At 34.2% G+C, this 21,647-nt stretch overlaps 1 protein-coding gene across 4 annotated transcripts in view; it reads right to left on the bottom strand.

Annotated features, from left to right (window-relative positions):
* The window catches only part of ARID4B (AT-rich interaction domain 4B), a 98,517-nt gene that overhangs the window by 44,665 nt on the left and 32,205 nt on the right, over window positions 1–21,647 (bottom strand). For all 4 annotated transcript variants that reach the window (XM_039352994.1, XM_039352993.1, XM_039352992.1 and 1 more), the window contains exons 4-13: window positions 19,721–19,786; window positions 16,689–16,779; window positions 15,097–15,176; window positions 13,935–14,026; window positions 11,532–11,670; window positions 8,298–8,377; window positions 6,381–6,454; window positions 5,084–5,229; window positions 4,278–4,350; window positions 3,242–3,336 (exon numbers count right to left, since the gene is read on the bottom strand). In XM_039352994.1, coding sequence (XP_039208928.1) covers window positions 3,242–3,336; window positions 4,278–4,350; window positions 5,084–5,229; window positions 6,381–6,454; window positions 8,298–8,377; window positions 11,532–11,670; window positions 13,935–14,026; window positions 15,097–15,176; window positions 16,689–16,779; window positions 19,721–19,786 — 936 coding nt within the window. The remainder of the gene's footprint in view (window positions 1–3,241; window positions 3,337–4,277; window positions 4,351–5,083; window positions 5,230–6,380; window positions 6,455–8,297; window positions 8,378–11,531; window positions 11,671–13,934; window positions 14,027–15,096; window positions 15,177–16,688; window positions 16,780–19,720; window positions 19,787–21,647) is intronic.

Here is a 21,647-nt window from a genome sequence, read left to right as displayed (position 1 = left end):
TGAATTTGTAAAACAGATTAAAGATCAAACTTGAGCCCATATAAAGAGAATTTATAATGTTTTAATAGAATTGGATTCTGAAACGGAGTTAGTTAAAGACTGTATGGTAAAATGGGCTCAAAATATTCAAGAGCCGATTTTATTGGACACATGGGAGACAATTTGGGTTAGAAATGTAAAATTTACTCAAGCTCAAAATTTAAGAGAAAATTTTTATAAAATGTTTTATAGGTGGCATTTGGATCCTCAAAAGCTGTCCTGTATGTATCCTAATTTACAGCCCAAATGTTGGAGATGTGGAAGCTTAGATGCAACTTATTTTCATATTTGGTGGACTTGTAGAAATATAAAAGCTTTTTGGATTAAGATTTGGTGGAACATTCAAAAGATTTTTAAGAGAAAGATAAAGTTTACGCCACAATTATTTTTGTTAGGTGTTATTGTAGATTTTGATGTTAAAGAAATTAATTTGATGTTGAATCTTATAACAGCTGCAAGATTATTGGTGGGGCAATATTGGAAGAAAGATTCTTTGCCTACTATTGAAGAATGGATACTTAAGGTGTCTAATTTAGCAGAAATGGCAAAAATTTCTGCTTATTTGAAGGACTATTCACAAGAAAGATATATCTCAGTTTGGAGAAGATGGATAGATTATATTCAGAATAAATATGAGACTAAAAAGTATTATCTAGCTTATGAGTAAATTTTAGATTATTATTAATAGTTTAATATGGTTGAATTTATATTAGTTTTAATATTATGGTTTAATTATATTATTATTTTCGTTTTTAATTTGTTAATATTTATTTTGAAAAGGAGTTAAAGTATGTTATGGATTTGATTGTTTGTATAGTTGGGTAATGTTAGTTAGATTATGATTGTTTATTTGTAACCCTGTAATCAGCTCTGGGAAGTGGGAGAGGGGTGGGAGGGATTTGGGATATATATTGTATAAAATTTTTAAACTTTTAATAAAAAAAATGCCAAATCCAGTCTAAACATCTGACTGTGTGACAAAACATAAAAGCAACCAAATTCTAAGCAATTGCTATGTTTACAAAAAGCACAAAATACAATCAGCCCATATTCCATAAGCCACAACTTTTCTGTATAAATATCTTTGAACTTTCATGTTCCTTTAGATGTTATTCTTCTAGCGCTAAAACTTTTCATATATAAAAAGAACTGCATCTTAAGAATCTAAGGATAGAGGGGGCTTTGGACTTCCAGATTGCAGACTTTACTATCAAGCGGCTATTTTGCTTTGGCTTAAAGAATGGATTGTATTGAGAAATAAAAGATTGCTTTATTTAGAGGGACACAACCTTCAGTTAGGTTGGCATGCTTTTATATGGTACGAGAAATCTAAAGCACATAAGTACTTTCAAAATCACGCGATAAGAAATGTACCACTTTCAGAATGTGAGAAAATTAAACATAATATATATATATGAAAATACCTGTGTGGCTTTCAACAATGGAAGCATTTGCTTATCCAAATCTGATTAATTATGACAATGGTTAGTTATAAAGACATTTTAGACAAAGAGGGAAAACTTAAGGACAGGCAAACTTTACAACTACAAGATATTGACTTGACATGGTGGTCCTATTTGCAAATTCAAACAAGATACGAAAAAGATATAAAATCAACAGGTTTTTACAAAGAACAGACCCCATTAGATAAAATTTTGTTAAAAACAGATGAGAATTTGATTAGAAAACTCTATAAATTTCTTTTAAACTGGAAGATGGAAGAAGAACAAGTGAAAGAAACAATGATAGTATGGACAAGAACTTTGGACATTCTATAGATTTGGAAGACTGGCAAAAACTTTGGGATAAAAATATTAAGCTTACAAAAGCTGTAGCACAGTGGTTCTCAACCTGTGGGTCGGGACCCCATTTGGGGTCGAATGACCATTTAATGGGGGTCACCAAACCATGCTGTCCGCCATTTTTTTCCCTTTTTCCTAGCTGTCCTACTCCCTCTTATTGGTGGCCACACCCACTTGGGGGTCACCACAACATGGGGAATTGTATTATGGGGTCACGGCATTAGAAAGGTTGAGAATCACTGCTGTAGCATATAAAGAAAACTTATATAAGATGTTTTATAGATGGCATATGACACCAGTTCGCTTAGCGAAAATGTTTAAAAACGTTTCGGATATTTGCTGGAAATGTAAACAACAGCCAGGCACTTATTACCATACCTGGTGGATATGCCCTGTTGCTAAGAAATATTGGTCTAAGATCCATAGATGGTTGGAAAAGATGATGAAACCACAGATAGAATTTAAATCAGAATTGTTTTTGTTAGGAATATTAAGACCTAATTATGGTAAAGAGAACGACTACTTGATATTGCATGTTTTAACAGCTGCAAGGATAGTATTTGCCCAATTTTGGAAAAATGAGAATTTACCATCTGACCAGATTATAATTACTAAAATTTTAGAGTGTGCAGAAATGGATAGATTAACATTAGAAATGAAAGAAAAAGATGATTCAATTTATTTTAGAACTTGGGAAAATTTTTATCAATGGTTAGAGACACGTTAGAACTTGAAGGATTCAATATTTTAGAATAGATGACTGATTTTTAATCGAGTTCTAACTAACATTTTGATGATATGATTATTTTTCCTGATTTACTGATTTTCATTTGTTACTTTTGGTTGTTAGGATTTTTTGAGATTTTATTAGCAGTGTTTACTTAATAGATCAATGTATTTGTTTACTAATTGTTTTTAATATGTTATAGTCTAAGCTTCGGTAAAAATGGTTGAATATGATATTTACTCATTATTATGATCCGGACGGTAACTTGTTTGTTGAAATATGTGATTGTACCTATCCTTATTTTACCCTAATTCCTTATTCCCTTCCCCTTCCCCTTTCCTTCCACCCCTCCCTTTACCATACCTGTATTGTTCCTATTTTTCCTTATCTATATAAACTTAATAAAATTTTGTTTAAAAAAAAAAGAACTGCATCTTGTAGTACTTATTTAATGACATTTTTGTGGTATGTACAGTTATCTCTATAAATGTATCTAGCACAAATAGGAAAATGTTACTTTCTTATTCTTTGTATAAGAAAAACAAATATGCACAACTACCTTAAAAGTTGTGTTCTCATCTTCTTTACAACTCTTTTTAAAGCTACATAAAGTGACACTATTATAGTTATTTTAGACTTATTTTTTCTTTTTACTATAGTTTATAGTACTTACATTATCAAATCCTCCAAGTTTATGAACAAGTCTGAATAATTTGAAGAGATTCAAATTTCTGTATCCAAGGACAGGTCGTTTATTAATAGGAGTCCCTATGAAAGAAAGTATTTTGAATTAAGTGCTTGAGCATGGTGAGAATTCTTCATATAAATGTTACTGAAAATAAATTTAGAACTTTAATCTCACACAAAAATAATGTAACATATATTTTATTCATATTTAGTCAAAATAATCACAACCATATTCAATGCTACTTATTCCAAATAAATGTGTAGAGAATTCAATTAAAGTTTTCCCAATTAAGCTACATAATATTTGTAAGAAAATAATTCTCCAAATAATTAGAGAAACTTGTACCTAGGAGGTAGTCAAAACAAAATAGAGTGTAGCACTTAACAGGAAACCTTATGATAAAAACCATTTACAAAACTAACACCAAGTCTTGTTACTAGAAATTTTGGCTAACATCCTGCATTTACTAATGTGTGTCTGGCAAATAACCAGAGAATTCATATTTGTCCTACAATATTCTTCCCAACATCCCATCTGATCTGGACCATGGGAAGACCTCAGAGGAGGAAGAAATTGGAATTCCATGGATGATTTTCCTTCCTATCCCAATAATTCTTTATTTGCCAAATATAGGAGCTAGCAAGGATAATCTATTTTAGTTGCCTGCTTAGGACTGCAACAACTGGAAAAAAGTCACTTGAAAGTATTGCTTGGTGGGCTACGCTTAGTTCTGGCAACCCACAAGTTGTGCACACATATAAATGCATTTGAGAGGGCTTTTTTAAAAAAAATTGTAGCCTTTTAAATTATTTTTTTAAGTATACCTTTAACAGTAAGCTACCTTAGTAACACTACATACTAAAATATTTGTAATTATATTTGATTCCTATGTATACAATTCATTAATCAAGAATGAAAATATTAAAAAGGAACACACTCAACTATCAGGAATGAAAAGCAATGTGATTCACAACTATATTAAATTCTCATACAATTAAACAAGCTGTACAAAAATGCTCACCTCTATCTTCCATAAATTTATAAAGTTGTTGCAGAAAGTTCTCTCTTTCTTCAGGAAAGGGTTCTATTTCTTCCTAATGAAATAAATAAATAGATTTTTTTTTAACATAACCTGCCATCTCAAAAACCAACAACAAGGAAATAAAAAATCATCATCATAATATTAAATGATATTATTAATATTTTACTCTAAAGGTCAATATTCTTTTTTATCTTTAAACCAATATTCTTTTTTCAAATCTATTTTATTTCAAAATATTAGAGAGTTCCACCGTGGAAAAATACAGAAAATTTAATTCATACAAAAATTATAATTTTATGAAGTTCTACTGAGAAGTTAGTATTGCTTTCTTGGAAAGATTCTACAGCACTGAAGCTTTAAAGTGCCAAAATGAACACTTTGGTACAATTATATCTGACTAAATACAATTTAATCTATTGCATGTTATTTGATTAAAGCTGTGAACTGGGAATAAAATTTTCTCCTTTAAAAAAAATATGGTTTATTGTGGATTCCTGAGCTTTTATTCTGATAAACATTTGCTGATACTTCAAGACCTCAACCCATAGCTATGACTGCAATGATGATATCATTAGCTTTATAGTTACATATTCCTTCTTTTATTCAAGTTATTATTCTTGAATAAAAAATCCAGGTATAGTTCTCCTGAGGTTCACTTTGATCGAATACTGATTTTCACCACTGCTTGTACGAAGCTTGAGAGAAATGACTAGCAAGATTTACAAACACAAATTTTGGCATATGGAGTGTAATACAAACCTATTACACTCTAGGATTATACTTGCCTCTTCTTCACTGCTATTATCTTCTTTTTCCTTTTCATCTTCATCCTCCTCTTCTGCTTCACTACTGGAACTTTCTTCTTTCAACTCGGTCTTCCAGTTACTAGGAACAGTTCTATTTTTACAGAATTCTAAGGCCTGATCGAAAGCTGTAAATAAATTAATTTTATTAGGATGGATGACCTACCTGAAATAGTCACATTCTGACTTAATATGGATTTTGTGCAGTTATATAATCCCTTTTCTTCTATTTAACTGTGTGAATGAATCCAATGAACAATGTGAATGAGTAAAAAAAGTAAAAAAAATTAGCAATAGCTTATGTCTGAATTTTAAAAAAATTAAAGGCTTTCTAAACAAGGCAGACATACTGTATGTCTTGGTTTAACTTGCTTTCCATTTCCCAGCTTGTTTGCAAGTTCGTATCTATAGTTAATTTAAGTCAGAGCTTCTTCTATTCAAAGACAATGTCTTCATTGCACTGAACAAACTTCTATATGGCTATAGGGACTCACGTACCTAAAGAAATGTTTCATTCCATGAAAATATCCCTTATTATGAAGATCAAAGCTACTAATTTAAATTCTTCAAGTTTCCTAAAGTATAATTGACAGCAATATTTTTCAGTTATAGCTATTAACGTTGCCATGTTTGATCATTTTTAAGGTACCAATTAAAGACACTGCTTTTGGCATAAACATTATGATTAGGCATACAATCTCTCAAATTGTTTTTAAGCTTGAAAATGTTTTAATCTTTAATTTCTATAACTTGATATCTACTGTCGGTTCTATTTTTAATTATGCAGCAAACTTAGAGATGGTATCAAGGCTTGATAGACTATTCTTTTATTTAATGGTGAAAGTAGGCAGCACAACTGCTGAAAACTGGTGGCATGATTTCCTGTCATTTTAGAACAGGAAGCACATAATTATTATAATATAAAATCTAAAATAGGCATGATGCAGTTTTAAAAACAAAGAAAATCCAATACTCAATCCAGGAAAAGGTGAATATTTAGATTTTGGCATTTGATTTTTTCCCCTATGTCTCAGGCCAATACTACCTATTTTCTCTCATAAGACACCCTCTGTGGCCCTCTTACAAGTCCACACTTGTAAAAGTACAGAAATTCTGATTAAAAGGTAGAGAAAAATAAATAATAAAATAAAATATGATATTCCTGACATTCCTGGAAACATTTTTTAGAATTCTCAGTCTAGTCTAACCCTAACTTATTTCTGTTCTAGCTAATTATAACTGAGATTAAAAGCAGTCTAATTTTGAAGTTAATTTTTACCTTGTTTTAATGCAGCATCAGGTCTTGGTGAAGTTTCACTAATTTCCCGTACATCTTTTCTTGGTACTGAAGAGCTAAACAAATTGTGATAACAGTATTTTAAAAAATAAATATTTTAAGTATTTTGATAATAAAGCTAGCAATCTTCATTTAAATAAAGCAATCTTTTATTAATTATCCATAAAATGTGGATCTCCTACTATTACAAAGCAAACAGGAATTTTAAAAAATTGAAAATTTTGGGGGAAAATATTTTGTCTTAAACTACTTTGTGTAAATCAGGAAAATTAAGATTTTGATCTGAAATTTTAAACAGTGCTAAAATGTTTTCTTAAACAACAATTAGAAAAATTGCTATAAATCCAAACTCAGAATAAAAAAAAACAGGAAGGGGAATACCCAGTTTTCCTAATGATGAAACACAGATAATTGCCTAGTAGAACAATTATATCTACTTCAAAATAAGTTTCTTTACAACAAACTATGCTAAAGTTCCTTTCAATTCAATGGCTTGTTGGTCTAGGGCAGTGATGGCGAACCTTTAAGAGACTGAGTGTCCAAACTGCAACCCAAAACCCACTTACACATCATCGAGTGCCGGGTGGGTGTGGCCCATTGGCTGAGTGTGGCCCATTGGCTGGGCGTGGCCAATTGGGTGGGCATGGGTGCAGTGGTAACGGCAGACTGGGTGGGACTAAAAAGGTCAATCAATCAATTTCAACTTTGCAAGAACTTTTTTTTCCACGAGAAGTTGAAATTGACTGATTGAACTTTTTTTTTTTTTTTTTTGCACATGGCAGTGGAGGCCTAAAGCAAAAAAGTTTTATAAAACCCAACTGGAGCGACGGTGTGTGTGCCCACAGAGAGGGCTCTGAGTGCCACCTCTGGCACCCGTGCCATAGGTTCGCCACCACTGGTCTAGGGGTATGATTCCCACTTAGGTTGTGAGAGGTCCAGGGTTCAAATCCCAGACGAGCCCTATTTTCGCTCCATCACTGGAGGTTTTTAAGAAGAAGCTAGACTCATCTGAAATGGTATAGGTTCTCTTGCTTGAGCAGGGGGTTAGACTAGAACAGGGGTGGGGGAACCTTGGCTCTTTTATGACTCTTGGACTTCAACTCCCAGAATTCCTGAGTCAGCATGGCTGGTTCAGGAATTCTGAGTATAGAAGTCCGCAAGTCATAAAAAAGCCAAGGTTCCCCATCCCTGGACTAGAAGACCTCCAAGGCTCCTTCCACATTCCATTCCATTCCATTCCATGATTACATGACTGGACTATGATATCCTAGGCTGGGTAACCTACATGCTAATGAGATTGGAAAATAAAATCAGCTATCTCTTTCTGAAATAATATAGTAGCTGCAGAGGGGGAAGTTCCATGATTTTAGGTCAAAGAGGGGAGCCAGATTTGCTGAAAAGACCATGTGATTTCCTTAACAACTGCAGGGATTCGCTTAACAACAAAGTGAAACCTGGCATAAAATCAGGCACAACCCACTTTACAATCACCTTGCTGAGCAATGGAAATTCTGGTCCCAATTATGGTTATAACTAGAGGACTACCTGCATGGCACTTTTCAAACTGATTAAAATAATACCACATTGTTATTATCATAATTATTTACAAGCATATTGTACAAGGAAATAACACTTTGTTTAGAAATCCTACAGCAGAAAAAACATTTAAACTGTAGAAATATTTTATCTATGTACTTCAATATTAATACAAAACAGCAGTTTTCTGCATTCAAATATATCCTATATGAAAGTAGATGGCAAGATGCAAACTTATTTTGTTCATTCTATCCCCTCCCCTTCATTCTCATGAATAAAAGAGATGTGTGTCCATCTGCCATCTCTCTTAGTTACATCGTAGTTGTTAGACAAATAATAATTAAATCCAACAGTTTCACTCACAACTTGCCATCCTTGAAAGACCGAACAAGGACATTATCTTTCTTTACTGCAACTTCATCACTGCAATCTGGACAAACCACCTACATAGAAATAAAAAGAATTATATAATTATTAGAGAAACTTTATTTAAAATTATCTAAGAGATCATAAAAAACACATTTGTATGCATATGGTAAGGTCTACACATCTGGTTGTTATTGGCATGGTCGGTCAGCATACAAAATCCCCTTTTCCAGCTACTCTTGGTGGGTGAGGGAGGGGGAAGGATCTTAAAATTGTTTCCTGCATGAAAAACAAAACCCTTGGCCTCCATCATCCTCTGCCATCTGAAAAAAACACAGCAGAGGGGGAAAAAGTAGTTTTATCTGAGAGTGAAAGAAGAAGCAGCTGAGGCACTGCAGCTTCTATTTTCCTAAAAGGCCTGTGTTGATTGAGAGAAAAGAGGTTGTCTGCCTCTGGATGCAGCATGAGTTTGAGCAGAGAGATATTTTCTTTTACTTCTACCTGTTTTTTAGAGAAGAAAACAAACTGCATTCCTTTAAGTGGAATTCCCTTTCACAAAACCCTGATGTAAAGTGAAGAAGAAGAAGAAAGCCTCTTGCAATCTCTACTTCTCCAAAACTCAGCACAAAATTTTTTAAAAATAAACTTTCCCTACTTTTCTGATGCAGAAGTGGAAGCTAAACATAAATAAAGGTATGTTAGTAAGCTATCTCAAACGTATGTCAACCCTCATTTGCATGTGATATTTCTGCCAGTATTTAATAAATTTCTGGGCACTATGGACGATTTGCTGTAATCTCAGATCTACTGAGCTACTATTTAAATCGCACTGCCTGTTTCATAGCAGCACTATATAACTGTAAGATACTGATTAACCTAAATTAAGCCGTGCAACCCTGGTGTTACTTGATGGTTATAAAGTCAATTTATTGAACTTAGAGGTCTGATTCATAAGTGATGTAGTACAGGGGTCCCCAACCTCTGGGCCATGGCCCACTACCCGGCTGCAGCCACTTGGCCACCAGGCCACGTGAAGGGATGGCCAGTGCACACGCACATGTCCATGCACTCACTCCCCCACATTCGCACTAGCCCCGCCCTAAGCATTCTGCCAGTGCTAGCACTGTCCCGCCCCAGAGTGTCCCACTGGCACTAGTGCCACCCATAGCATCCTGCCAGCGCTAGTGTCGCCCCATTTGCAGCATTCATCCCACGCAGTCCCGTTTGCATGTACGCACACGCTCGTGTGCGGCCATTTGCGTGTGCGCATGTGCTCACGCGCAGCCCATTTGCCCACGCGGGCGTGGGACTCATTTTTGTGTGCACAGGCACGCGGGCCATTTGTGTACACACACATAGCAGTGCCTGCCTCCCTTTCTGGGCCGCCAAACCAAAAAGGTTGGAGACCTCTGACAGTATACATGATAACCCTTCCAACTTCTATTCTGAGACTAAACTGAAATGACTTTTAAAAATGTACTCCAGGACTTTTCTTTCAGATTGCAAACCTATGTTCTAAATTAGCAGAAAAGAAATTTTATTTACCTGCCGACTTCCAGTGGATATGGCAATGGAATGATAGCTTTTAAAATCATCTCAAAAAAACAGTAAGAAGTTCTACTTAGTCTTTACTGTTGTTCTACCGTGTTTCCCTGAAAATAATACCCAGTCTTATTTTTTTTTGCCTCCAAAAGAGGCACTAGGTCTTATTTTCAGGGGATGTCTTACCTTAGGACTGCCGCAGCCAGGCCTCCCATGCCCCAACACCTGTTGTGCCATTGCTTGACTTCTTCAATGGTCGCCTACCACCACTTGCGGCCAGACACCATGTGGCGCATTGCGCCGGGGCTGCCACTCACAGGCCACAAAGTGCTTCACACTGTTGCTGTCACTGTGGGAGGCTGCATAGCACTTTGGGCCAGTGCCGCTGCTCACAGCAGGAGGCTGTGCGGTCCTTTGGGCCGATGGCAACAGCCCGAAGCAACATTCGGCCTCCTGCCATAAGCAGCGGCAATGGCACAATGAGCCACATAGTGCAACAAGTGTCAGAGCGAGGGAAGCCTGGATGTGGTGGGCCTACCGGTAAGGTAAACAGGTGCAGGGCACGTGGGGCAGCTCCACCCCCCCATCCCTGCCCTAGCTTGATTTTAGGGGTGTACTTTGCCCCAAAACTAGGTCTTATTTTGGGGGTAGGGCTTATATTAGGCCCACCCCCAAAAATCAAGCGAGGGATTATTTTCGGGGTAGGTCTTACTTTCAGGGAAACACAGTATCTTCTTACTGATCAACTTATCCAACTCTCAGTAGAATAAAATATACTTATTTGGACTATTTCTTTATTTCTACTAATGCAAGGGTGTCAAACTGCCGGCCTCCAGGCGGGATGTGTCATGGCGAAAGCGCACCCACCCCATTGCCTGCAATGGAAAAAAGTCGCAATACGTCACATCACGTGACATTGCAAGTTGACACCCCTGTACTAATGGTACACTCTTATTATTACATAATAATCTAAAACATAAGAAAAGTCCTTTGCCTAACCCAGCACCTGTTTTTAACCATGGGAAAACTACAAGCAAGATATAAAGCCAGTAACTAATAAGGCTGTGTAAAATGATTAAAGCATCTCTCTGAATTCATCTTCTCAAGGCTTGGTGCAGCTGTTTCAAGGACCTCCTCACATCAGATATCTGTTTAGTATATGCATGAAGTCAGTTCTGTTGGAACTGCATCTGCAACACAATCCTAAAAGCTAATCCTACGATTTGCATCCCTGTAACTGATATTCAGAGGTTACACCATCTCTGAATATAAGCGTTCCACCAAAATATAAGTTTTGTATCATAATACAGCAGATTTTGCCTTTTCAAATCGTCTATGTGGCTTGATAGACCAACAGCAAAAAATGTTAATAGTTTATTTAGTGTTTGAAAAAGGAAATGAGTCAAAATAGGGTTCCGTTTTTCATAAACATACTCTATATTGAGTACATACAAATACCAATTTACATATACTTGTTTTAGTAGCTATTAAGCATCAAAATGTTAAAATAAGGCCTTTATTAATGTAGTCCCCTGCACATATAATAAATTGTGTGTTATTCTGCATTTATTTGCTTTGTATCAAAGCACTGATTTATTAAAGATTGCAACTAAAATTGTAGTCTTATTTCTAGGACTGTATTATCTATGTCAAATTTTTTAAAAAAGAATACAGAAAGTAAGTACTTACCAAAGCTGGAAACCAAATATTTTTCTTTTTATCCGTACTAACAGTTTCTACACATACAACTTTTCCTAAAAATTCATCAGTTTGTTTTCTGTCATCTTCATCCTCATCACTTGAGGATGAGGAAGATTCTTCTTCAGGGCTATAAGGGAAAAGGTGTCACCATATAAATGTTTATTATACAATTTATAGTTAGAATTAGTATGAAAAATGAATTTTTGTTTAGACATTGGCTTATAGTTTATGACTTTACAGCAAACTAGACAGGAGAACTATAGAATGAGTGAATGGAATAAATAAATTAATTAATATGGTGGCTGATGCATAGAAAAATCAATAATTTTCCATTAACAATCCCACATAGTAAAACAGCATTAAAAGATATGTTGACTCAGCCTTAATTATGATGTAATACTTTAAATTATGTTATCCTGGTTCCAACTGCCATCATAGAAATTCTTATAAGTAGGAATTATCTTCTAAGTTATCCTGATGCTGACATCTCTATTGTACAGGATTTCATAACTCCTTAGATGCCTTCCATCTTTTTTGATCTTCTGGGAATTAATTATTGTCTGTCCAATGGTGTCCTTAGCATACAAATTCAACATTGGAGCCTTTTTCTGAGTTCTAAAATGTTTTGGAAATTTTCTTCTTATTAAATGTCTATTACAAACTTTAATGTCTTTACAATACTGTCTTTGTCAAGTTCTCTTCTGGTATTTTTGTTTTTGTTGGCTTTGGCTTCACTTCTCTTTTTGGCAATTTCCCACTATTTGTTCTGACATCCAGTTTGCTTTCTTTTGCTTCTTGGTCTCTGGTAATCTCTTTTCACATTCATCCTTAGGAACTACTCTGACTTCAGTCACAATTCTCTGTTTCCCTGTCAATGAGATTTAGGATTTCAAAGTGATTCTGGAAACTCTGTTTGATCAAGTCAAGATCAGATCATGGAAAATGACTGGCTTTCTTCTGCTGCTGTTTTAGCTTACGTTGGAATTTGCACATGTGAAGTTTATAATCCATTCCACAGTCAATCATTGGCTATGTCTTGACTGTTATAGCTGAATTTCTCCACCTCCTTGTATTCTTGTAATATAGTTAACTTGATTTCTGTACACTCCATATGGTAATGATACAAAGAGTGGTAGGTAATGTCTTGTAATGTCAGTATTTGTGGGGGGGGGGGAGCAGAAATAATTAATTCACAAAAGTTGCTAAGTCGTTTTTAGAAACTGATAAGTCATTCACCTACATTATTTTATTTTCCTGGGCCAAACTTTATTTTCTTCTTTAATATTTCCAACATTTGCATTCCAGTCTTCAACTACAGGTGGCATATCTTGCTTGCATATTTTTGTCAATTTCATCTTGAACACATTAGCTTCCTGCTAAATCTCATCAGTCTCCTCTTTTATCAGTGTTAGAGCATAAGCTTGGATAATCATTGTATTAAAGTCTAATTGTATTGTTAAGTCATTGATTGCATTGCAGTTAAATCTTATTCTTGCTATATCTCTCCTGGTTATAAAAGCAATGCTATTCCTTCTTTGTCTTTTGTGCTCAGAGTAATAATGTGATCTTCGGTGTCCAATTCTAATCCATCTTAATTCTCTGATGCCTCAGAGATCAACATGTGCCCGCTTTATTTTATCTTTCACTGTGTTGAGTTTTCCCATGTTCATGGTGGTTATGTTCCATGTTTCCACCATAATTCTGTTTCAGATATCAGCAGCTATATAGTGCTGGATGATGGTCCCCTCAGGTCAGATGACATTCAACGTGCTACTGGGGTAGAGTTGAGGATCTTTTAGAGAGTGTATCATGAGGCTGGATTAAAGCCTTCAGGACATATTTTTCACCAACATCCTATGCACAGTAGTGAGGCTAATAATTTTGTGCCACTAAATACAAAGAAAAGCTTATACTTTCATATGCAATGTTCCTCCAACTCTCAGCCTCCAAAAGGGGAGTATTCATTTGAATGAATAAGCAGTATATTCAGGGTGATCAAAAGCATTTTCAGCAACTTATGGAATACACCTTCATAACACCATCCAATTTCCTGTTAGGTTGTAAATAGTGGAACAGAACATCTTCCTTTCTACCTTGCTTCTCAGAAATAATGTATTGCCCTTTGTATAAAGCAATTAAGTAAACTACATATTTATTCCAGTAAGCGTATGCCAATCTAAACTATAGATATAAGAGATTAATAACAGACTTTTCCTTAATCCATTCTAAACCTTGCCTATATTTAAAAAAACCAACCATAAGATTTGCTCTATTTCCTCAGGTAACTACCCACATTTTCAACTTCTACTTTGAATTATATGCTGCTTTTTTACTCAGTTCAAATAATTCTAAAATTAAGATAGTCATGAATCAGATAAATATCAAACTTACATGTGATTAGATCTTCTTCCTCTATTAGTTTTCTTTCCAATGACAGGAGTCCCAAAATGTTCAGGGTTAGTAAGAGGGAGCTGATCTAATGTCTGTTGACAAAAACATTATTTTTTCAATTACTGAAGAGAATTTCACAACACAGATTTGTCAGAATATGAACAAACACATTTGTTTGAAAAAATAATTCAAACAGGAGGCCCTGTTATGAACAAACCTGCAAGGAGCATGAAAACAGAAAGAAATACAAACAACACAACAGAGTATCTACAAAGAAATATTATTTTATAGAAGTCATAAATCTCTCCCAAATGCCATTTTCTCCCTTCCTACCTTCAGTAAGGTAAATAACATAAAGGGGCAAGGTTTTTGGATGGGGAATATCTATTCAGAAGATAGAGCCAAAGCCCCATTTTCCTGTGGTCATGTCTTCTCATGGAAGGGGTCTAGGATAATTCCCTGTGGCCAACCTGCCATGGCCATTTTGCTGCAGCCAACTTGCTGCGGGACAATCCACATGGGATAAGTCAACGCAATAAATGTTATCCGCCATTGTTTCTTCTGCATTATTTCCATTTTTGTCATACAAGACAAGAGAAAAAAATGATCATTCTCATCTCATCCAACATAAAATACTTTTTTTATGTGCAGGAGAGAAGATACAATATAGCAGCAATCAAAATGAGGAGATTGTACATTTGAAGAATTAAAACTACAATATCTCTTTTTTGTGTTTTTGAATTAACTTAAAGGTTCTTATTTCTTATTATTGCAAATTATTCCGCTTTAGGTAATTATTTGTTCTTAGTATGAGTTATACAACACTGTTCTATACTTTTAATCCCTCTTATCATAATTGAAATCTAATTATAATGTCCATTAAACACACATTTTACTGTACAAATAAATGTCTTTGCCTAATTTTCCAGTTATAGGATGCTAATTTGGAAATAGAAAGTATGCTATTCCAGCCACTGACACATGAACACATGACAGTAAGAGAGATTCTCTTTATCAGAATTACGTATTTTTTTAGATTTCACAACTATACCCCACTGCTGACAGTGAAGCACAACTTATACATTCCATTCATCAGTGGGCAAATATTATCAGAGCATGCTTAATTTCTATAGCACAGCTACATTAAAAAGAAAAAGTTTACCTCACTTTCAGCAAAATGTCTTTCTCCTTTTAGGCAAAGTGAAGAGCGTCTAAGAGTTTTCTCATCTCCATCATCAAATACTGTTACCAATGGTAAAATGAAACGCAATATAAAATTCTGTATAGTTTTTTTTAAATTTCCTTAAGTTTAATTAAATTTCAGTAAAACAGACAGCTGAGCCTACTTTTTCCATGAATTTTTATACTTTAATAATTTTATCATGACTTCTAGCTAAAAGTAAATGTAGCATTTCTAAGCCGTATTGAGAGAGTTTCTCTTAATCAGAAATATCAAAAATACTATAAAATATTATAGGCTCTAACCTAAGTAAACCTGTGCAGTGTAAGAGGATAACCTTTAAGGACTCTTTCTAGAAACAACTGTTCTTTTTATAGAGTGTTTTAGACAGAAAATAAAAATAAGTACAAACTATACATCAATTCCACATTTTGTAGTTGTGTCAGGAAACAGTATCATAGCCACTGCTTTAATATTGTGATTTATTAAAAAAAAAAAAAAGTATAGCCGGAAAGCCAGAGAAAGGAAGAAGGGAGATAGAATACAACAGACAGAAGAATCTTAAAATTTTGATAGATAATACTTTATATTGAGTGAGTGAGTGAGTGAGTGAGTGAGTGAGTGAGTGTGAGAGAGAGAGAGGGGAAAGGAGGGAATGACAATGACAATGAATGTATAATAGTACTGAACTATGATGATGGGACATATGATAACTTGTTAATGGGACTACCAAGCTCAATCCAGATCTCATGGCTATTTTTTTGGCAAATTTTATGTATGCAGGTAGTTCTCAAGTTACAACTGTAATGCCTGCCCATTAAAATGGCAGAAATTGAATCCAGGTCATAAGTCTCCTTTTTCAGGTAACTTCATATGGTTGCTAAGTGACCAGTCATAAGTCAAGAACCACCTGTATAAGAGAGCTAATTTCATGTAGTAGTTAAGCATCAAGCTAAAAACTGGGAGACTGTGAGTTCTAGTACTGCCTCAGACACCAAGACATCAGGGTGACTCTGGACTAGTCTCAGCTCTAGGAAGGAGGCAGTGGCAAACCACTTCTGAAAAACCTTGCTAAGGAAACTGCAGGAACTAGGCCAAGAGAATTGGATAGGATTGAATGGAAGAAAAATGCACACACAACAGCAGTTTATTCTAGAATTTCTAGAAGCAGCTGGGAGATGCCCCAATAGCATGGAAGTAGTACAAAAAACAAATCACAAAAATAAGAACGAAAAAAAGGCCTTTTTAATGCAACTTATATCTTGAAGTTTTAAAATGTTCAGAATCAGGTTCTAACCTCTATGAAATGGCAAGAAGTTATTATTTAAAGCTGTTGCACAACTTTCAATAACTCTTGTTTCCTATCTCTATTTGTCTTTTTATCATTATCAAGCAGATTCTGTCCCAAAACATTCTTAAATGATTGCATATCCATTTCAGAGGAGATATTATATTGAAACTAAAAGTACTCATTGAATACAAAAACCATCCCTTGGGGAATATTATAGGAAAAAGTACATTTTTTCCAAACTTAATTTTTCAATTGTGTAAAAAGAAATTTAAGGTTTCCTTACCTACAGTATACCAGCTAGCATCTGTTAATTTATTGATGACAGCCTCCTGATAAGCTCCATCTGGATTCCTGACTTCCACCACAGTTCCTACCTACAACAAAAACAACTTTAAAGGTTTTTAAAGAGGCACTTGGTTATGAAACACTGAAGCACTTCACTTCTTATTTTATTAAATGTAGTTTTTATACTCATGTACAGTAGCATATGAAAACCAGTTTGGTATAGTGGTTACAACACCAGACTAGAAATCTGAGGAGACCATGAATTCTATTCCCACCTTAATTTCAAAGCCTCTTGGGTGACCTTGAGCCAGCCACACTTTCTCAACCTTAGGAAGGAAGCAAAGGAAAAACTGAAAATCCTGCCGGCAAAACTGCAGGGATTTCTCCAGGCAGTTGCCAGAAATCAACACTGAGGGTGCACATAGTATATAAAAATGTAGTATATAAAAATGATTTTAAAAAAAAAGACAAAATATGATGTGTTGAAGATCCAAAAAATTGACAAAGCTACACAAGTGATGGGATGGAAGGAGGGAATAGATATCTTTATTTTCTGACTGCACATTTCAGACTGTTTTTTATTACAACAGTTCTGTCCTTCAGGAATACACATACAACAAGGATAAAAAGCCATGACACCTGAGTAGCACAGTGTTGCAATATGGATACTAAATTTATTTTGGAAATGAAAAGACTTTTATTATAATTATCTAAATTCTATTGCTAAAGTATTCTGAACAGTTAAGAATCTTATACTGACGATTTTTCAAAACAGAGGAAAAGTTATAGCAGTATAACATTCCTGCTGTTGAAATGTGACAATATACTACTGAAATGTACCAATGTAAAGATGTACTAAAGTATCTTATTCACACATAACTGAAACACTCATGATAGACATTTAGCTTAATTTTGTCCCACAGAGATTGGCCTAATCTCTGTGGGACAAAATTTGTAAAACAATCATTGATCAGCCTGTTCAAATTATTTGCAAAAGAGGTATTGTTTTTTAAAAAAATCTTTTTCTCATGTACATGATGTGCTTTATATTACTTCCTTACTGCCAGCAGATGGTGAAAAAGAGTTGATGTCAAAATGGTTCACTAAAATAGTACCTAAAACAAAAGCCAGACAAGCTTCTTAGTACTGAGGGTTAAAAGTCTGAAAGAGTTATGTGCAATATAGCTTCAGCTTCTCTGCATATCAAAGAAGATCGAAGAGAACATCTCTAATCATTATAGAAGACTTATTTTGGACAAGAAAGAAAGGAAAGCACCAATTTTTTTTTAAATGTTCAATTTAATACTCATACATTCCTTTTTGTTAATCACCATCTTTCCTTTCTTTCTACTTTTATATTTTCTATGAGTACAAAGGTAAGGATCAATTAATATTATAGCCAGCAAAAGGAAACTACTTTCTCTCCATCACAGGAGACTGCGGTTGATTTCCATTTTAAAGGTAATGAAAAGAAATTAGTCATAAGGAGATACTTTGTTTTCTAAGAGATGCCTAGAATGTTACTGCAATGTGCAGTTTGAACATTATAATACAGGAACTTCTCTCACCAGTATAAAGGGAAATATATCATTTCAGTAGAATAAAGGACTGTATTTCGATTAGCAACAATTTTTGTGATACTACTTAACATAATGTACAGTCCATACATTCCTTGCAAAAAGTGAAAGGAAGGGGAGGTGAAGGATTGTCTTAAGTCAGAAAACAGACTGCCATTTTCTAAACTACATAGTATCTAGCAATTACTCTTTTATGAGAAATCTTTCCAGAGTACTTAATATTGTATAAAAGAATAGTAAGAAGAGCTTGTTGGATCACATCAAAGCCCATCTTAGTCCTTATGTCTTTTCTGCCACTGTTGCATTTGAAGGCATGTGGCTCCCAAAGTAGAGATGTGACAGAACAGTTAAGACTGATAGACTTGTCTATGATAAATTTATCCAAAAACTTTGTATCATATTATATTTACTCAAATTAACTGAATTTCATTTTCCATATGACTGACCATTTATTCAGTTTAAACACTCTTCTAGAGCTCTTGCAATCACATTTGATTTTCATTATCTCAAGTCATTTGATTCATCTGCAAATTTGTCCAATTCATTGCTTACTCCTACATTAAAATAATTTATGAAGTTATTCCTGTTTACTCAGCTAGCAAATCACAAAAAGATAGATTCTCTTATTCTATGACCATCAGATTTACTTAAGAGCTTTTGATGAGTAACTCGGTCAAAGCTTTATGAAAATCCTGGTATATTATGCAACAGTGTTATATCCTACTGACACCAGTCACCTGCCTGATGATTCTCTCAAAAATTTCTAGAAAAAAAATTGTGCAGATTTTCTTTTACTAGGAATTTTCCTTTATATACTTAAGGTTTTTTTTTCTGTGAAACTGATGAGCTCAGTGATTGGCACTCGTGAAAAACAGATGAGTAATTCTTTCATACAACAATAACATTCCCTCCAGCCATGTTTTATGTCAAGCCTGTAAGAGAAATGTATTCCAGAGATGGGGACCTGTGGCAGGTTGAAGGTAAAGATTCTGAGAATTGATTGCAGCCTGAAGTTCACAGGCTGCACACTGGTAATCTCTATACATCTTTAATAGAAATATACAATTACACTTCCACAAGTATTTAGTAGAAGATGTTGACTGATACCCAACAAATATTCAATTTATATAACTGCCCAGTGTCACTTATTTGAGATGGGCTACTATATAAATTGAATAAATAAATATACATTACGTATTGTTTTCTACTATTCACTATACAGAAAACAACAAAATCTTGCAATTAGAATAGGCTCTTAAATCCTACAACACATAACATTATTCAGCAAATTACATTTCAGTGTTTTTAAATAATAAATGTTTGTATTCAGAGGATAATGTCAATGCTATATTGATTCAATTTTAATATATTTCAAATACACTTATACACTTCAAATACACTCTAAATTTTCCAAGAATTATTCATTTTTTCAGCAATTATTCAAATATGTTACCTTTAAAGGGCCTTTTATGTGATCATCCTGAACTTCTAAAGTTGATGAATCATGCCTAAATGTTACCTAGAAAATGAAATTGTAAATACATTTAAAACAACGTAAGAATGGCTATCGTATTTCTGAACCTGAGCATAACCTATTTGCAATTGCTATTAGACAATGCTATTGATGTTCGACTGAAACTCAAATTTTGCATTTTTCATCTGTTACCACTTTTCTCTCATAGTGGAACAACCAGATTGTAATAGAATTGAAAGATCAAAATTATTACACATTTATAAAGATCAATTGATTTATTATCCTTTTCCCCCTTATAAAGGAATACAAGGATATAGATGCAGATACAGGAAAATTTTCTTTAAATTTCTGCATCTATCTTCCAACAATAAAAGTTAAGTTAGGTAATTAGATGATTTTGAACAAGTAACTCTCAGCCCAACCTAACCGTGACTGTTGGAAGATAGATGCTTCCCTGAGTCTTTAAAAGAAAACACATAAATCCAATCAATAACAATATCATTAGGTTAGAATTATACAAGTAGTTCATAACATCAACTATTCTTTCATCTTCATGCTCTACAACTTTCTCTTGCCTCACCTACAAAATATCTGAAATGTGGATTTCAGCAAAGTTCTGTGGTTCCAACTTAATTATATAGCCACGGGAAGATAAAATGAAATCAAACTTCACATCAATTTATCATTCTCTAAACCATACGGATAAAAACAATTAGGATATAGCTATAAAGAGATATAAGTATTCCCCTATCAATAAGCATTTCTAAGTGTTACTCTAAAAATATACCCTGGCCCTTAAAAACTCCATTTTTAAAAAATAAAAAAACCTGGAAGCCAATGACTTCAATATCTCTGGTAAAATGGCACCAAAAAATGCTACAAGAGAAAGATTAAATAATATTGCATTGATACATATAGTATCAATGAGAGGTTAGTACATGGAGTGAAGTCTAATTCAGGCATCAATCAAATAAACTTGTTTTCTCCCCTAAAGTCTTCAAGTTTGCTTGGGGGAAATTCTGGTTCAGATTTTGAGATTATGTTAAAAGGAGTTCCATGAGGTGGACCCAAAAATTCCTGAAACAGCAATCTAAATATAGCCCTAAGGATTTAAAGATTAAGAACACAAAGGCTAATATTCTTACCAGGAGTACAAATTGGCTAATGATAAGTATGCACATTTATTTTTGTGTGATAGAGTTTTAGCTTCCCATAATTTGGAAAAAAGCAAGTAGAACAACTGATGACAAGAATATATGAAAACAAGTGAGAGCTTATCCCAAAGATGCTTTTTCATGAGGCAACTGGACTTGTTTTTCTTTGAAGACATTTCACTTCTCATCCAAGAAGCTTCATCAGAGCTGAAGAGGCTTCTTGGATGAGAAGTGAAATATCTTCAAAGAAAAACAAGAAAGTCCAGTTCTCTCGTGAAAAAGCATCTTTGGGACAACTATGACCTGGATTACTGAGAATCTCCATAGACATTAAGAGAGAGCTTACTTCAAAATATGCCAAATTTGAGAATTTTGGAGGCGAGATTGATTTTTGCTTTGGCCAAAAGGTATAATTATTTTGTCCTATTTGAATTACATATATTTAATTAAGAAATTGATCAGTTTAAGTAATTCATGCTTTCAATCTTGCAAACAGAATTACAATCCATATGTTACTTATTCAAGAGTAAATGGAAATAGGTCCTAGTTAGATAGCAAACACAATATTTGGAACTTGGATTTATGGAAACAAACATTGACTCAACATCTCTTGTGCAAGCCTGAGTAAAATGGATTTTCTGCAACTGTATGCAGACTATAGATTGGAAAGTCAGTATCATAATCAGAAGGATTTAGAAAGTGTCTGTTAAATGGGAATACGTGCATACACAATCATACAGTGCTTTTCCTTT

This window comes from Crotalus tigris, unplaced genomic scaffold, assembly GCF_016545835.1.
Source record: "Crotalus tigris isolate CLP2741 ecotype Arizona unplaced genomic scaffold, ASM1654583v1 scf7180000018486.1709376, whole genome shotgun sequence".
Taxonomy (NCBI): domain Eukaryota; kingdom Metazoa; phylum Chordata; class Lepidosauria; order Squamata; family Viperidae; genus Crotalus; species Crotalus tigris.
This window is presented reverse-complemented; position numbering and strand designations above follow the sequence as displayed.